This window comes from Gallinula chloropus (genome assembly GCF_964237585.1).
Source record: "Gallinula chloropus genome assembly, chromosome: 12".
In the NCBI taxonomy this organism is placed as follows: Eukaryota; Metazoa; Chordata; class Aves; order Gruiformes; family Rallidae; genus Gallinula; species Gallinula chloropus.
The window spans coordinates 19,350,613-19,368,085 of NC_140097.1; the positions used below are offsets into that span (position 1 = coordinate 19,350,613).

Sequence of the window (17,473 nt, forward strand, 5' to 3'; positions counted from 1 at the left end):
TCAGATTTGTTACTATTGGATTTATTTAAAGTGCAGCACAGGCTCAGACTGTGTCTTCTCTGGGAATGGAGAGTTGCAGTAAAAGCTGGATTGCATTCCCCATATCAACTGCCTGTGAACAGGTCTGTGTTTCCTATGAGTGTAGTAGCCAGGTGCCCAGTGGAAAAATCTACTGAAAATACTGCCTTTTTCCATCAGGCTTGTCTTCAAATATCAGTCAACACTGTGAGAGATCATAGCTCTTCATGCATGATGACATAGCTATGGCTAATTAAGTCCATGATATAACTAGACCAACTGATGAAAATGCAGTCATTAACTACTATTTTTTGGTACTAATGACTTCTGGGAGAAGTATTCCTTAGAAATAGAAAGATGCTCAGTGGTATGCAGATTTGTTTTGGGGTTTATGGCGTTTTTTTAGTGTTCTGTTTTGGTTTTAGTTCTGCCTTGAAGTGTTGGACAGAATTTTTGTCAGCAAAACGTGTTCTTCAGAAAAAGGCTTTCCTGGATCCCCTGGAGCCTGTCCCTCCTCTCCCCATGTGCTTTTGTGTCTTAGGAGGATAGTGGTGCTAACAGAATATTAAATAGAGAGACACCAAGTGGATGAAAACCAGATCTTAGACTGGTGCTTATTGCTTAGCGTGCTAGGGAGATGGTAGGCAAGCCGAGAGATTAGGAATTCCTTGATTTCTATGTACTGTTTTCTTCTGCTACTAGTCTGCATCATGTTTGTGTAGCTCCTTGAAACATAGCATTGAATTTTTGACCTTCTGAAGAACAGCAGCAATAAAACGATCTGCAAGGTACATAGATTTGGGAAAAGGAAGAGTAGAGCATATCTAGAGAAGAGTCAGAAAGGTGTTCAGTTATAACCTCTGAATGTTTTGACACAACCTATTATGTGATCAGGTATACAGGTGCAAGTATTCTTTGTTTAATTTATTTTGATTCCCAATAGCAAATATACACTAAAGAGATATATAAAATATCCATTTTATACAGTACTGTCAGTATTGAGAATTCCGTGTGCCGACCTATGTAACAAGTCGGGGCAGTTGAGTTCCAGCTATCTGCTTGCATTCAGCAATGTAAAGGTACTTACATTAATGAGGGATTCTTAACCCGTGTGATGTCAAAATATAAAAGAGGAAAACAATTAAATGAAAAATATGATTACATTTGTTAGAGATAAAAGGAAATGTTTGTGCTGGCCTAAAGGGAGTTTAATAATCATTCCTATTAAGCTTGAAGCATGTGATAGATCTTGAATCCTACCTTTTAAATGTTCAGAGTGCATCTGATTATATTGATAGCAAAACATTGAAGGAGATTTCCCTCCAAGAGTTGCAAGAAAAATACAAAAAAAATTAGCATTTTAGTTTGACATAAACCTGCCTTTTATCTCATTTAATAGATTATAAAAATGTGTTCTAGTTTAGAGACAAAAGAACTCTCAGTACTTTCATATCGCACCTTCTCTGAATATCAAAAATAGCACAAGAAGTTGTCCTTGCAGTCTGGTGTATTATTTTTGCAACTTTTCTTGCAACAGTTTTTGGCAGAGGAAAAGGTCCTCACTGTGGAAAAAGTCACTTCCACTTGAGTTTTAGAATTTACTTGAAAGAATGTCAAAACTATGTGATATAAGTAAAGAATTCAACATCTATAATAGGAAACGTCAAATACAGTTTCCAGTTCCACTTCCAAATGTCATTCAGTAAGATATAAAGCCTTTTGTTTAAATTATTCAAATGTAGGTTGAATATTGTCAAATGATACAACGGATCCTACTAACATTGTTTCTAATTAATTGTCTTTGAAACAGTAATACTTTGTAAACTGGTTAAATAGTGTAAAATTGGCATTTTCTGCAAAATTTCAAGTATTGTAGAATTGATTTGAACAAGTTGCTTTTTCAAATGACCAACTTGGGTATCATTTGAGGAAATTTCCAAGTTGCACACTGTTTCTGGCTAAAATGCACCGGAAAGTTGAAGGTTGAACCTCCCAGTACTTTACAGGGTTATTGAAGAGGCTTATGCCACTGTATAACGCTTTCTTCTTTCTTCCTCCTGTTGGGCAGAAGTCATTCACTCCCAGTTTTGCAATATGATTTGAATGAAGGAAGACGACCTGCAGCAATAAGAAACAGTAAAATACAATAGTTAGCATGGAATGGTTGTACTTGATGATCTTCAAAGGTCTTTTCCAACCTTGTGAGTCTGTGATTCTGTAAATGGTAGAATTATTTAAACATCTATTGTTTAACTGAGATGTCCTGTAAGATCACTTGGATGATGCATGCCTTAATAATAATAGGAATTAAAAATGTGTTAAATCTTTTAAAAATGTTGCCCTTCTTCCATAGCCCATCCCACAAAAAAAAGATAGTTTGTCAGTATGTTGTCAATATAATTTGACTCTATTCTTAGGCAACGTTTTCCTAAAATGCAGTTTTATATTTCTATTTTGTAGTAAGAATTATAATGAAAGTAGTAGGATATTCTCCCACTCTTTCAGTAGTTGAAGTGTTCATATTTGAAGCCATTTTTTATTATGGTTATAGGAACAGATAAGTTTGATGATGATGTTGCTTACTAAAAGAAAAGGGGGGACTTGAGATAGTAAACTTCGGAAATTAAGTAAAATGAAGTGCATTGACGAAAGAATTATTTTGTATATTTGATTTTACATTACATTTTAAGTTGATATTTGGGTGAAATACAAGTGAATTGAGAGGTAGAAAGAAATATTTCCTAAGAAAAATCTTTTATGAAATATTTTATCATGTGCTCTGCCATCTGTACGTTTCTTTGTGCTTCACCAAGCTTGGTTCTGCTCTGTATCCTAGGGTATATGTCATCTTAGGAAACATTTGATTATAATTGCTGGTACAGAATTGAAAGCATTGTTTTGTAAGCACTTTATTCAAGATTTATCTAGTTCTAAATATATACATCTAAACCATTATCTCATTATTTCACCTTCATAAGTAATTTTCTTTGGATTAAGGCTTTTCAGAGTAGGAATGAAAGATTTTCCACTCTGGTCTGTTAATACATAAACCAGAACAAAACTGTAGCAAACTTTCTGAACTCATTTTCTGGGTGTAGCATGTGTTTTCTGTTTGGGGTTGTTGGGGTTTTTTTCTAGGAAGTGTTGCTGCTGTTTGCTCTTGCTCATTTCTTTAAGTACACACATGATTTCAGGTTTTCCTAGGATGTGAGTCATGTCAAAATATGTGACAGTTAATTATGCTTTTTAATTATGTCCTAATGAATGTGGCAGTGTGAAAGTCAAGCAACTCATAAATACCAGAGCTTTCTATTAAATTTAGTATCTGACCTGCAGATATTTCAGTTGAGGTAATCCAGGAGGAACTTTCTTGAGCTTATTTTTTTCGAGATGGATTTCACGTATACTTGGTATGTTGGCAAAACTTCCATTTTCCACATCTTTGATTTTATTATTCCCAAGGCCTAGCCTAGAAAAAGTACAAGGAACATTTAATTAAAAATTGAGATTCACAGTAGCATTGAGGAGTGTAGTAAGAGGATTGAAATACACAGGAGTAGACATAGGTTAAAATAAACTGGGGAAAGATGATGAAAGCTTACCACTGTGATAAGAAAAAAATCCCACCACTGATCTAAAAACTAATTTTTCTTAATTGAATCTCCACTTGAAGGACAGCAGCTAGCTGATGTGAGCCGTTGTCCAGTTTTCATGCAGTTTTTCCCACTTTGAGTGGCAAGAGTTAAAATGATACATGTCAACCAATCAGCTTGTAAAAGAAATGCCTTTTTAGCAAGAGAGAGAGCTACAAAATAAGCTCACAGTAATAAGTGTCGCTTTAATAAATAGGCAAGGAAGAAAGAGTCTTATATAGAAACATATATATATATAGCTTAGCTAAAAACTTCATATTTTGAAATTAAGCAGGACTACTTCCTAATTTCCACATTTTCTTTAATTTAGGCTTTAGATTTTTTGCGATAAGGCTTGAGCCTGTGCTGCTGGGACGATGATTCAGGAGGTACAGTCAGTTTGGAGTTGCTCTTTCCACACATGCTGCAATCACCTTTTTCTTCTTTCTTAATTTCTTCAGAAAATGATGGTGGTATCTAAATGTGGTTCAGTAATTCCTCTTGGATAGGAGTTTCTATTACAAAATCCAAAATTCAGGGCTGCTCAGCCACATTTTCAGAATACTTAACTGAGCTTTACAGAAAGAACTTCCTCCTTTTGTTCTCTATCAGTGAACCATTCCTCAGAAACATGTTTTTTCTTTAAACCCTGTCACTTTTGAAAATAGTTGTCAAGTTGTTTCCTTCACCAGCTACTGTATTTCTCTCTGGCTAGTGACATGAATTGATCTTCTCTTACAATTTACTAGTGTTGGTATAAACAAATCTCAGATTCCCCTTTTCATGCTTTCCTTTTATGTTTTCCTTTGGAGTCGTTCCTTCCAGTACACTTAGGCCTTCTCTGGAATTAAAAAACTATTCTGACTCTTAAATCTAGAAATTTAGTTGCAAGAAAGGCATTCCATTCCTAAAACAAAATGCAAGTGATGTTGTTGTTTACTTCATTTTGGGGGATGATTTGTGAGATGAGTGACTGAGGAGTTAAAATGCCGGGGCCTGATAGGGAGCAGGCTAGAGAAAAACACTAAATGCCGTTGATAAATAATATGACCACAGAGGTTCATATACTGGATATGAGAAACAGGAGTACATGCAGTGCTTAATTGAGACATCAAGCAGATTAATAGCTGTTATAGAATAGCCATGTGATGTTATGCAACACCTGTGTGCCAGGAGGTAAGAATTTATGATTGCAATTTGTAATCAAAAGGTGTTCTTAACATACTCTTTCATTGTGAACAAGACAAGTAATAGCAAGGTTGGGTGGTCAAACACTGAAGCTGGCTTCCTGGAGAGGTGGTGGATGCCCCAAGCCAGTCAGTGGGTAAGCAGAATTTGGGCAATGCCCTTAACAGGACCAAACTTTTGGTCATCCCTGAATTGGTCAGACAGTTGGACCAGATGATTGTTTAGGGCCCTTTCCAACTGAAATAGTGAATTTTAATGGTTGTTTTGTTTTAAGTTTGGTCTTATTTACAGATGTTCTTATGAAAACACTTAAACATTTTAGTTCTCTTTTCTTCTATTAAACAGAGAGGTATCAAATAAAGAGATCCTATCTGACTTCTTAGCAAATAAAAGCTTTCTGCATGGGAATTTTACCTTTGGAGGTCTTTATACCGGTTAAAATCTTCAAGTTCGATTGCCGTGATCTTGTTGTCATCTAAATGAAGTTCTAATAGACTGGAGGGCAAGTCTGATGAAAAACAAATATACAGTGTGAGGAAAAACAAGCCTTTTTATTTTTGTTGGAATATTATGCTTCTTTCCTTTTTGTTTAGGATGTGGTGAAGAACCTTGGAGAGGGGTTGCCTGCATCAAAGGAGAGGGTGTTAGAAACAAGTATGTTACTTTCTAACAAAACAAAAACAAACCACCAAGAAACATCAAGGTCATTTGGTTTAAAACAGTAACTAAAAAGAAACCTGCGCATGCTAACATTAAGAATTCAGAGTTCCAAACTCCGGTATAATTTGCTAGCTTTTTTATATTGGCTTTCACTTACTTTTAGGGTAACCTGTCAAAGATGTGAATTTTATGTTATGTGCAGTTATCTAACAGTCAAAATCCTATTCATGTGGAACTTGTCACAGATTTTGTAGAAATGTGTTTTATTCCAAGTGATGTAACAGTTGTGCTGCTTTAGCTCCTAACATGTGATCTGGAAGGAAAACTCAGAATTCTCTAAGCAAAATGAACCATTTTGCTCTTTCCCCTGCCAGTATGTGGAAGGTTTTTTCCTGTTGGTACTAAATAGTCCCAAATCAGAACTGCCAGTGAATGGACCTGAAGATGGAGAATGTTTTTTTACAATATCCTTTTAGTGAGGGCAGAGACAGATAGTCATACCTTTGAATTTCTATATGAAAATCTTAAATTCAGTTTTACTAGCATCTGTCTAAATGGCACCCTGACACTAAGCAAGGCTAAATCACACTGTTATTACTCTGGCTTAGAAAAGTGCTGCTCCCATTGCCATTACTATTGGGGGGGGTGTGTGTGTGTGTGTGTGCTTTTTCCCATTTTACATTCCAGTTTACCACTCCAATGGGTGCTTCTTTTGTCTTGAGTTACAGCATTAAGAGGGAAGACTACCTATTTGTCCATTTTAGATTTTAAGTGCGGTTTGTAAATTACATTTTTTTAAATCTTTTTGTGTCATCGTAACATATGCAGAAAAAAGACTTTGCAAACCTCGTTTCCATCTGTGTAGAATGTGTTCATCATGAAATCCTGTTTGTTTAGGATTTGTTTATGTGTATGGCACTGTGTATGGAACCTCAAGCTGTGTTGTTTCCTTAGAGAAGAGAACTCAATAACAAAGACAAAATCTGAATCATTTTATGGATGTTTTTTGGGAGAAGTCACAGGATATGGTATTATGATGATGATAGAAGGAGGTCTGCTTGTTGAGTTGTGGTTTGGTGGGTTTTTTATGTAGGGCAGGTTATCATAGGTAGCCAGACAGTTCCTGATCTTAAAACTATCTGAACCATAGGGGTTAGTTGGTTTTATTGTTGGGTCTTTATTTTAGTGTTCTTTCCTACAGGGATGCTTTTACGTAGATATTTGTCTACAAGAACAGATTAAATTTAACGAGAAACAAGTTATCTGTCTGAATGATCCAGAAAGATATGTCTTAGGGCTGACATTTGGTTTCCCTGTAAGTTAATGAATGATATAAGATGGTTGTATGCTTTGCTTCCTGCATTTTCACTAATCTACTAGTTGTGAGCAGTTTAAAATGGGAATTTGGTTAATTATTATGCAGACCTACAGAACATGCAAGTAGAGCATAGTACTGAGTTCCTTCATGCTGCGTGTTTGTATGTGAAGGTCAGTGATTTGTAAAGTTAGTGTGTTAATTTATTGCTGCTGCCATGTTGCAAGTTAGTAGTTTTATATGAAGGAGTGATTTGATTTTGCCGTACGTTATGTTGAATTTAATTAAATGTTAAGATGAAATTTTATGTGGCAAAACCCCATTAAAAGCTGTATAAAAAGCTGTATTGGGTTTTGCATTACAGTGGTTATATTGCAGAATATAGTTGAGCTATAGATTCACTGGAAATATTATTGACGTTAGAAATTTTGGGGTTTCATTTTAAATGCATAAAGTGGGAATTTTTTGTTCCAACGATTGGGGTCAGGGCGGTATCCTTGCTTTATAAGGATCTTTGAGAGGCTGATGCGATGTGGCGTGTTAGTATCATTTTCTTCCCATGTTTTCACCTGACAAGTCTATGGATGACTCTGTCCAGAGGAGTGGACTGACAAGGAAAAGGCAGGAGAGGGGGCTGGAGAGTGAATGTGTGCATGTGTAGACGCACCTTGGAGATGCAGAATTGGCTATGAACAGAAAAATAAGCTGAGGTGGTTTGATAGTAATGACCAATAAAAAACAATCACCAACATTTTAACAGTCATATACATGGTTAAGTGTTTTATGTAGGATTGTACTGGTATAAGTAAAATACCAAAGGTAAAACAAAGCATACCTTTAGGAATTGAAGTTAATTTAGCTTCTGCAATTCGTATATGATAGATATTTACACCTTCAAAAGCTCCTGGTTCTATTCCATCATTGTTAAGAGGATTTGCACTCATTTCTGTCCAAGGGGAAAAAAAACAACAGTATTTATGGCATAGGAATTTTGTGTATGTTAGACTAAGTTACGAACAGCTGATTTAATTTTATTTATAACTTCCAATGTTCTAAGCATTAATTAATGCTTAGCTTTGGTTACCTATTCTGAGGGAAGTCAGAACTTTCAGTGAATAACAACTGTGTAATTTGGCTTCCAGGGTTACCAGAAACTTGACCGAGGTAGCAACTTCATATAAAACTTAAGTAGTTGAGAAAATGTTTGAATGGAAGTTACATATAATAAGTTACATTTTTATTAGAGACACTTCCTTTTCTGCTCAATTGAACTTACCTAAAACATGTAAAGATGTCATTCCTTTAAAAGCGTCCTTGTGAATTTTCTTAACCTTATTAGCATGAATTCTGAGCTCTGCTAAAGTTTTTGGTAGATTTGTTGGAATCTCAGTTAGCTGGTTATGGGATAAATACAGTCGTCGTAGCCTCTTTGTTGGTTGAAAGGCTTTGGGATGGATCTTGGATATTTTGTTGTTGTTCAAAGCCAGCGCCTATGCAATATGGGAAGAACAATACAAAGAAAATATTTCTATACAGGAACATTATAAGTTTGAATTTTAAGTACTATAAATTATATAATTGCTATATAATTTAACAAATGTATAAAATAGTCCATTTTCCCATCATGCCAAACTTAATCATATTGTGTATACTTTGGGCATTTTACTTGATTGTGAAAGGCAAAGAATTTGGATGCTGGAACATCAACTAGAAGGTTGAGAAAAGTCAGAACTGACAAGATACTAATGATAATGAGAGGAATTGGCAAAACAGTACATTTGTCTTCATATATTTTGTGTGATTGTATGGGGGTTTTATTCTTTTTATTGCTGCTGCTGTTCCTTAATGGAGGTAAATTCTCAAAACTCAGGATTTCATCTTTTATTTTGGTCTAATGCTGCAAAATAAAAATCAGGTTTATAATCCGAGTTTCTTAGAAGTTAATGTCTCTAGAAAGCTCATGTACATTATTTGCCCTAATTTTCCAACTCCTCTAAATTTAAGTCTCTTTTGACTGTACAGTACACTAATCCTTTTTTGGGGACTTTTGTTCTCGGTTAATATGTGTTATCAGAGAACTTGTAAGAAGTTTTCACATAAAATCACATCTCTGTTCCGTATCTGGCCTGTTAATTCTTGTTCCTTTTTACTTCTTTGAACTGTCATCTGCTGCTTGGAATTGTGGGGAAAAAAATTAGAGCAGACCAGAATGAATCTACACCACCCCCACCCCCCTGAAAAAATGGGGATAGCTTAGGGAAATAAACAGGAAATGCTCCTTTCTAATCCAAGTTGCCATCTGTGCCTTTGCTAAGTAGACTAATGCTCAGACAAGTTGGATAAAGTAAACTATCTTTTCAGTAAAAGTTTTGTTAGGCCTTGCCATAAATTAACCGATGAGAACAATCAAAACATCAGATTTTTCAGCTATCACATAATTAATGGTAACTGATACATAATGTGGTGATTGCTGATGTGTTCCAGTGAGTTTCTTGGTCTCTGGAAGTTCATTTCTACACGATTTTTTTCCCCTTTCTTTTTCTTTTATAAATCACAGTTCGCAAGATTACCCTGAACTTGCTGGTAAGACCATGTTGCACTTGGACACGGGATACTATAGGGGATTGGAAACAATCTCTTGAATTTTTGTTTCATTTTTTCTACACTAGTTTAATCCATAATGAAAAACAAACCCATTCAAAACCACTTAGGTCAAGTAAATTTTTAGTTCTTGCTCAGAAACCAAATATGACTGAAAAGGATTTGGTTTATGTGAGTTCAATGCGTATTTCATCTCTTTCTGATGTGAAATAGAATGTCATTATTATAACTTTTTTGAATGATTTTTTCATTTTTAAAATGAAAATTTTTAAATTGTCAATGTTGGTACTGGACCTAGAGTGACACTTTATGGAAATAAGTATTCTGAGTTCAACCAGATTTAATCTACCTTTAAGATTTAATCTGTCTCTGAGACTCATGTAAGTATCTAGATTTATCCGTTGGTAGTGATAATTTTTTAAAGCTGGACTTTACAGCCATACTTGAGTGTCTTGAAAAATACTGGTGAAGCACATGGCTCTATCAGAAATTCAATGTTGGCCTGTTTTCTGTTCAGGTCAATTGGGTTTGTAGCCTTGGTTTCAGTGGCACTTGTGTCACTTGTGTGCTGTCTGCTTTTGCGTATACCCTCAGAAAATATTATTCTCATTCTCCTATGAGATTAAGCTTTTTATTTTACAGCTAAGCAGACAAAAAAGGAGTACTTCTCTTGTAGCCTTTAAAATGTAGGGAGGGTTTCTGTGTGTACAAAGGACTGAGTAAACCTTGAGGATGATTTTGGTGATGTATAAACGGTACATTTTCTGAATATTATAGAAAGTAGCATAGTGCTACAGCTCAGAGTTTGCTTCTTAGTGTGTGGGAGCAATCAAATATGCAGGTACTAGACTATTTTTTGGATACTGTCGGAGAAGAAAAAATGTCTTTTGTATTTTAAAAGTACCAACCTATTTTAGATTGCTAAATAAGATTTTGAACTTGGAGAACAGCACGCTTACATAAAGTGATGTGAGTCCTTGGAGATCGTTTTCCTTGACCTCTTTAATTTTGTTGTTTTGAAGGTCAATCATACGAGTGTCCGGTGGAATGTTGCGAGGTATTGATGTCAAACCTATTGAAATATGTGAGATAAACAGACACATTACATCTCTGTATGTAAATCCAAAGAAATTAACTGCGAACAGCAGAACACTGTAAAATTGTTGATGATTGGGATTGGAAATAAAATAAGAACAGCCATAAAGCAAAATATAGAAAAGAATATTGAATAATGAGGTGAACTAGTGGTGTGAGAATGTATGATAATGTGTGGATAGTTTCAGGAGAAACTGCTTCTATCCTGACCATGAAAAGCTTAAGTGAGGGGCTCATTGCAGATTCCTTGCATCTGGAAAATAAGCAGCCTCAGAGCACAGGTTGTTCTGATGTTGTAAATCCTTGTAAAAGCAGTGCTTGGAGGATCTGGGACTGTGGCTCGGGACTGAGGGACAGGGCTGTTGCAGTGGCTGTGAAGGTTTCTCTGCTCAGTGCTTTAATGCTCCTTTCTGCCTCTACACTGCCCTATCCGTTGCATGGGCACCATCATTATATAGCCATACAGGTAACATTAGGGCTGAGAATTGTGTATGTGCTAAAGGTGGACAGAAGATGGTCTTTCAATTGCCAGTACTTAATTGCCAGTTGTATAAATCCCCCACTGCAGTTCACTGTTGGAGAAACTTCAGCTCATGCCATCTGAAATCCTGAATCAGCAGAAGAGCCTATGTATAGTGCAAGGATAGTCACTTGCTTTCTAATGGAAATGATGATGCATCAAATGATGAATGCTGCTCCGGTTTATTAACAATTATTTCATAATTAGTAGTTTGCAGTTATTTAAAGATGAAATCTATTAATAGGGTGGTTTTTTCTACATGTGAACTTAAAGCTGCTTGCAGTCTGTAAGACAGAGGCAATGACCATCGTTTTTTGCTATCAGCACAAGTTTATTTTCGTTTCTTAATAATGATACCTTTTATAAACCACAGCAATTTATGTATTGATCATTTCTAAAACTTGTGGAGTCTTGGATTAAGTTTAGGATGGTGGCAGAACTGTGATGAGAACAAATGTCATTTATCAGTGTGCTGGCAGCAGGAGCATAGTCCTGTGATTTATCTAGAATCGTGGGAAAACTTCAATGGGCACTAATGGGAGAGATAAAGGATCACAGACTGCATCAGGTTGGAAGGGACCTTTAAATGTCATCTAGACCAACCCCCCTGCAGTGAGCAGTAACACCTGTAAGCACATCAGATTGCTCAGAGCTTTATCAAGCCTGACTTTGAATGCCTCCACGGATGGGGCATCCACCTCTTTGGGCAGCCTTTGCCAGGTTCTCACCACCCCGAGCGCAGAACTTCTTCCTAATGGCTCATGTAAACCTTCCCTACTGTAGTTCAAAGCTGTTGCATCCTCTCTACATGCCCTTACAAACAGTCCTTCCCCAGCTTTCCCCTTCAAGAACTGGAATTCATTCATAATGAGTTAATAATTGATGATGAATTAATAATTAATCAGTAATAATGAGTTCATATTTAAGAATTAGTATGTATCTGCAACAGTGACAGTAGCAGATTTGCCTTTGGTTAAAATATTATCAGTGGTGCTCATGTTAGTGGAAGTGAAGCTGAGCAAACCCACTTATGTGCTGATGTTAAACTCCCTTATCATTGGTTTGTGGTCTTTTTTTGTTGTTTTCTTGTTGGTTGTGAATGAAGTAGAGCACTTCAACAGAGTCCTTTTTGAGAGGGGACTAATAGCTTTTCTAATGCAAACAGAAGGTACAGCAAACTTGTGTTCCTCTGCTTAAATATAACTTCATGAAAGTAAATGAACAGGAGAAATTGTAGTCTAAAATGTAAATATAAACATTTTTTGTAGTCTTTGATTTTCTTAGTGGATAAACTAATTATTGATTCAGATAAATAGTTTTAGAATGTTGTTATGTATTCTCCATGCCTTCCCATTCACTCACTGCTGGTATCAATAGACATCATCATTGCTAATGGAAGGTGGCTATAGGGGATTCTGAATTCTCTAAACTGATGCATGTAAACTGGAAGAACATGTTGTGTGCTGGCCACAGATTATTTGCTGGCTATGAATTTGATATGGTTTGCAAGTCTAACTGAAAAAAGGTAAGTTCCCTTTGAAAATGACCACTGCAGGAATGTGTCAATGTATGCAATTTCTAGAGCTGTAGGTTTCACCTTTTTAAAAAGCAAATCCTCCAAAGGAGAGTGTAGTGGAGAACAGACACACATATTCATTCTTACCTAGGTCTGAGCAATGGACAACTCTCAGATAGCACTGGCATCCAAAGGGGCATGTTGGGAATAGATCAAAAGGAATTAGTGGTATAATTGGTTCAGTGGTTGGAAATAGAGAGTTGTCATCGTCATCATCATCATCATCTTCTTCCATATCTTGGAGCATCATATTCTTTAGTGTAAAGTATGAAGGACCAATAAGAGGTTTGGCAGAGCACAGAGCCAAAAAGAGGAGAAGTGTGTATTCTTTCATGTCTTCTTAATCAGGGTAGCCAATCTGAGGAGGAAAGTAAAGAAAAAAACCCAACACAAGACCTGAGTGAATGTGAAACAACAAATAGTCAAGTATTTACTTGACTCACTGCTGCAGTCTGTGGTCCTGAAACATGGTCTGCTATGACTATTAAGGTTTAATTTGTATATGAAACACAAAGAATACTATTATTATGAAATCATGCGTTAAATACTATAAAACATTAATTCATCAGAAATTAATGCCATAGACAAGTGGTTTAACTTTTTAAAAGTATCTTTTGCTTCAGGTTTGAAGTGTAATTTTTGTAACAGATTTTACTGATAATACACGGGTTTATATACGCTGTTTGTATTTAGATAATTGGGAAATACTTGACTAGCTATACATAAAATGCACTCATTAGGATATTCCCTAAGCACTTGTTCTACTTCCTAAATACTTCTAATTAAACCCTTCTTATTCTAATCTGGAAAATTAGAATTTTCAGTCCTGACAACCATTTTCCCCAAATTTCAGTTATCTGTATATTATTGCTCTCGATGTTCATCTCTGCATTTTAATGCAGGTACGTTTGTGTATGACTTATATTTCATGAGGGCTCTTCTCTGACAAGGCAAGCTCTGTATCTGTGTTGTTTGAAATCAGTAACTTAAATTACATCTGAAAACTAATACTTGTATGTGTGTATATTTTCAATAAACAGTTTTTCAACTTAGTTTTGTTGTCCTAGGGCTTGTACATGCTAGCCAGGCAGCCAGCTGAAAGGAGCTCTAAATGTGCTGTGCTTGAATGAAATGCCATAAACCCCATCAGCTTTCTAGATTGCCTGTATTTCCTTTGTAATCACAGGTGCTTCAGTCTGGAAGACAGATGTTTTAGCAGCTAGTATACCTTCAAAGCAAAGAGCCCAATGTCAGGTAGCTACATTTCTTTTTTCTGATGTTACTGACAACATAGAAATTACAAAGGACTTTAAAAGTAGATTTGTCTTTAGAAGAATCTGCCAGGTGCTGTCTCATCACAGCTCTTCATTTAACTTCATTCAGCTTCTCTGAGTCATAGTTTTACCAGATTTTTTTTTAGCCTGGGAAAGCCAGTCCCTATAGTATAGCAGTCCATAGGTCAAAACCCTTAGATGTTTTCTACATACTCGATTTTATTCTAAAGGTGATTTTCTTGACTAAGTACTCCTAAAAAATTAGAAGGGCAAATGGAGATAATAAGTATTGCAACTCTTTGTGAAAAGACTGTTTGAAGCCTTTCAGACTTGAGAGTTCTCCTTATTCCTGGGCAAGTGCTTTAATGAATGGGTGTTCACAGATGGGCTCTCAGGCTGATCTTCCCCTGAATGCTTATGTATTAAGTGACAGAATGGTCTGTGCTTTATTCAGCATTCTTGTACAGTTTCTGCATGTAGAATATAAAGTGCTGTAGCACAAATCATAGTGCTGTGGAATCGCCTTAGTGGAAAAGACAACTTTAAGATTATTGAGTCCATCCATGAACCTAGTTCTGCAGAGTTTACCGCTGTTTCCCTAAATGGCACATTTACAGGTCTTTTAAATCCCTTCTGATGTGGTGACTCCACCACTTCCCTGGGCAGCCTGCTCCAGTGCTTGAATGTCTCAGTACTGCTAACTTCTGTTTATTATAGATCTTCTGGACCTGGCTGTGATATGTTGGTTGTTTGTTGGGTTTGTTTTTTTAAAGAGAGAAGGCCCTTCCTTCATCTTCCCACGTTGCCATTAGGAACTCCTTATTGCTAATGGGCTTTGTAGTTAGGGGTTTGCATTGGCCAAAGAACTGCCGAATAATGCGTTCCAAAGAACTGGGTTCTATGGAGACTTTTAATTATTTTTCCTGGCTGAGGTTTTGAGGTTCCCATTAAATAGATGTTGAGACATCTCTGTAGAAATGCTCTGACTCTGCAGTTTATCTTAAAGAACTTGTACAAACTTTCTGCATGCTTTAACTTCAAGAGTAAGATAATTAAAAGAAAATGAAAACCTAGAATCCAATACCCTAGTAATCTTTCTGGAAATGCTTTAATTATTTTACCATGAGAATTTGATGAAGTATTTAATTGTTTCAGAAGGTGCAGTTCAGGAATACAGCTGTACTGATAGTCCATTGCTGCCATTGAGGATGGTTCTGCTCCCAGCAGTTCTCTCATACCAGCTCTTCCATTTAGGCTGTTCCCTGAGCTGACTGAACTCACTAAACTAGCATAAAACTAAAGTGAGCAAGAAAAAACACTCCAGCACATTCTTTCTGGGTGAATAAACTGAGTAAGTCCCAGTATCAGAGCCAGCAGTAAGGAATGGGTGGAACAGCCTGGTTTAGGGGATGGAACATTGAGTGGAAGAGGTGGGACAGGTATTATTGACTTAGAGAAGCTGTTCAGCTCAGGTGTTCTGTTGAGTAATAGCCTGAACAGATGATGATTACTTGGGCAAAGTCTGGCCTTGTCCAGTCTCACTTTTACAGACCAGAACCTTGAAGGTGAATTTGAGGAGGAGTGTAGCAAACTCAAGGAGGACTCATCTACTTCTTCATTACACATTCTTTATAGCAATCCTACTTTTCCTTCAGTACAAAGAGCTTTCGAATAACACCTTTTCCCTGAAACATTAGCCACCCCAAAGTGAGGGAACTGAATGTAGGGCATGCATTTTACCTGTAGAGATGCTAGAAGGCTGACTTGCCCTCCTGAAGTATGTAACAGTCCTAAAATCACTGTACTAATTGTTTGGGATATACTTACCCTCGCTAATATGGTGATCTTTTCCACCACTCATAATTAGTTAAATGTAAGTGATGTCACAGTGACTTAATGAGATTAAAGCCTTTTAGAGATTGTAGGGGAAATTCACACATAAGTGTGCAATAGTTCCGTGATGTGAAAATTCTAAACAGAAGTTATGGGAAGAAAAACACTTTCTGTGAGGTTAAAAGTTATATTGTTAGTCTGGGATATGTGCATTTTTAAAAAAAAAAGTCTGGAGTCCTTGGCAGTTGCATGCCAGCCCTGCAGCATGTGGTGTGTGTTCTCTTACCAATTATGACACTGAAAGAGTTACTAGATAAAGGTTTAAGACTTAATAACACTAAATTATATTTATAAATCACTCCTGTTACCAGTCCACGGAAGCAAATTTCCTATGGCATTGTTTCTGAAAAGGAAATGTTTAAATGATATGGTGGTGGGCTTTACAGAGGTAAAGAAAAATCCCTGTGTTCATTAGTAACACAAATCATTGCACTGTGTACAGATTTTGTCCAAAGAAAGGCAGAACCTTAGCTGTTTTGAAAGCTATATTTAAAAATAGTTCTGGTTCTATTAGTCATTGTCCCATTCCAGAAATAAAACGAGTTTATGCTTAACTCCTTCTGTACTCTACTGATTTAATTAAATTGCTTAAGAAAAATAGGAGGAAATTTTTCATAATTAAGGTAACTGAAGAAATTCTTCTGCTGTGAGAAATAGTCCAAATTGAACTTATGTACTATAATAATGAAAGCACTTTTACAAAATCGGTTATGTTTAGAGAGTATTTACTTTGTATGGAAAACACTGCTTGAACCATGTGTGTAACTGAATATTATCTATGAGCATTTTTAGGTTGCAGCTCATCTGCAGTTCACTCTTTCATGTGTTGCTTTTAATTGCTCTGCTGATATCTGCTTTTAAAAACCAAACACCTCCAACACCAAATTACAAAAAGTTAACACTGAGTTGTAACTAAGAGCTGCTATAACTGTAGGATAGATTTGCACAGATTGTGGTAAGTGAGGAAAGAATTTTTACTGTCAGTTGTTAAGTTGCTCTGACAAGTCTTTCTGTAATAGTTAAATAATTGACTTTAGCTTTTTTTTTTTGCTTTGCAGTTCAGATGTAGCAAATACAGAATTATTTCAGCTGCAAAGTAGATATTCAAGTGTTCCATAAAAATTGGTACTTCTACTTCTAAATTACCTGGTATTATTCATCTGCACATATAGTGACTGACAGTCTGTTAGTTAATTCTTTATTGCTATTTAAATAGAATACGTATTCAAACTGGACATACCTTGCAAGTTTGATAGTTCTTCCGGAAGCACTGTGATAATCCACCTGAGATCTTTATGTCCAGTTATTTCACATTAAAAATAAATAGGAAAAAAGGAAGTTAGGCTGAGTTCTGTGAAATGGGAAGTAAATATAAAGAAAAATTCTACTTCCAAACTTCTTGATCCTCCTGGCACCGTGGGTGATACCAGAGTAAAGTGCTGCTTCAGATTAGCCCATCTTAGTACTGACGAATGATATTAAGACGACTTGTTACCACTCATATGTTTTTCATCACTGCTTGTCTTACAGCCAAAACTTCTGGCTTAACTCTAGACGTCTAGTGGAAGACTTTGTAAAACCTGTAGTTTAATAATAGCTGACATCAGGGCATTGGAAGTACAGTGAGGTCCATTTCAGGTCATTCTTGCCATGGAATCAGGCTACTTATTTAGGATTTCATTAGCCAGTTTTCTTTAAAAA

At 36.2% G+C, this 17,473-nt stretch overlaps 2 protein-coding genes across 2 annotated transcripts in view; one reads left to right on the plus strand and one right to left on the minus strand.

Annotated features, from left to right (window-relative positions):
• The window catches only part of CENPP (centromere protein P), a gene marked incomplete at both ends in the record, with an annotated part of 136,337 nt that overhangs the window by 55,648 nt on the left and 63,216 nt on the right, over window positions 1-17,473 (plus strand). The window lies entirely within an intron of this gene.
• Window positions 1,939-12,939, minus strand: ASPN (asporin; the record flags this gene model as incomplete). The annotated part of the gene is made up of 7 exons (XM_084269729.1): window positions 1,939-2,136; window positions 3,349-3,487; window positions 5,253-5,346; window positions 7,649-7,759; window positions 8,090-8,303; window positions 10,374-10,486; window positions 12,693-12,939. 7 exons carry the CDS (start codon window positions 12,937-12,939, stop codon window positions 1,939-1,941), a joined length of 1,116 nt encoding a protein of 371 aa, XP_084125855.1.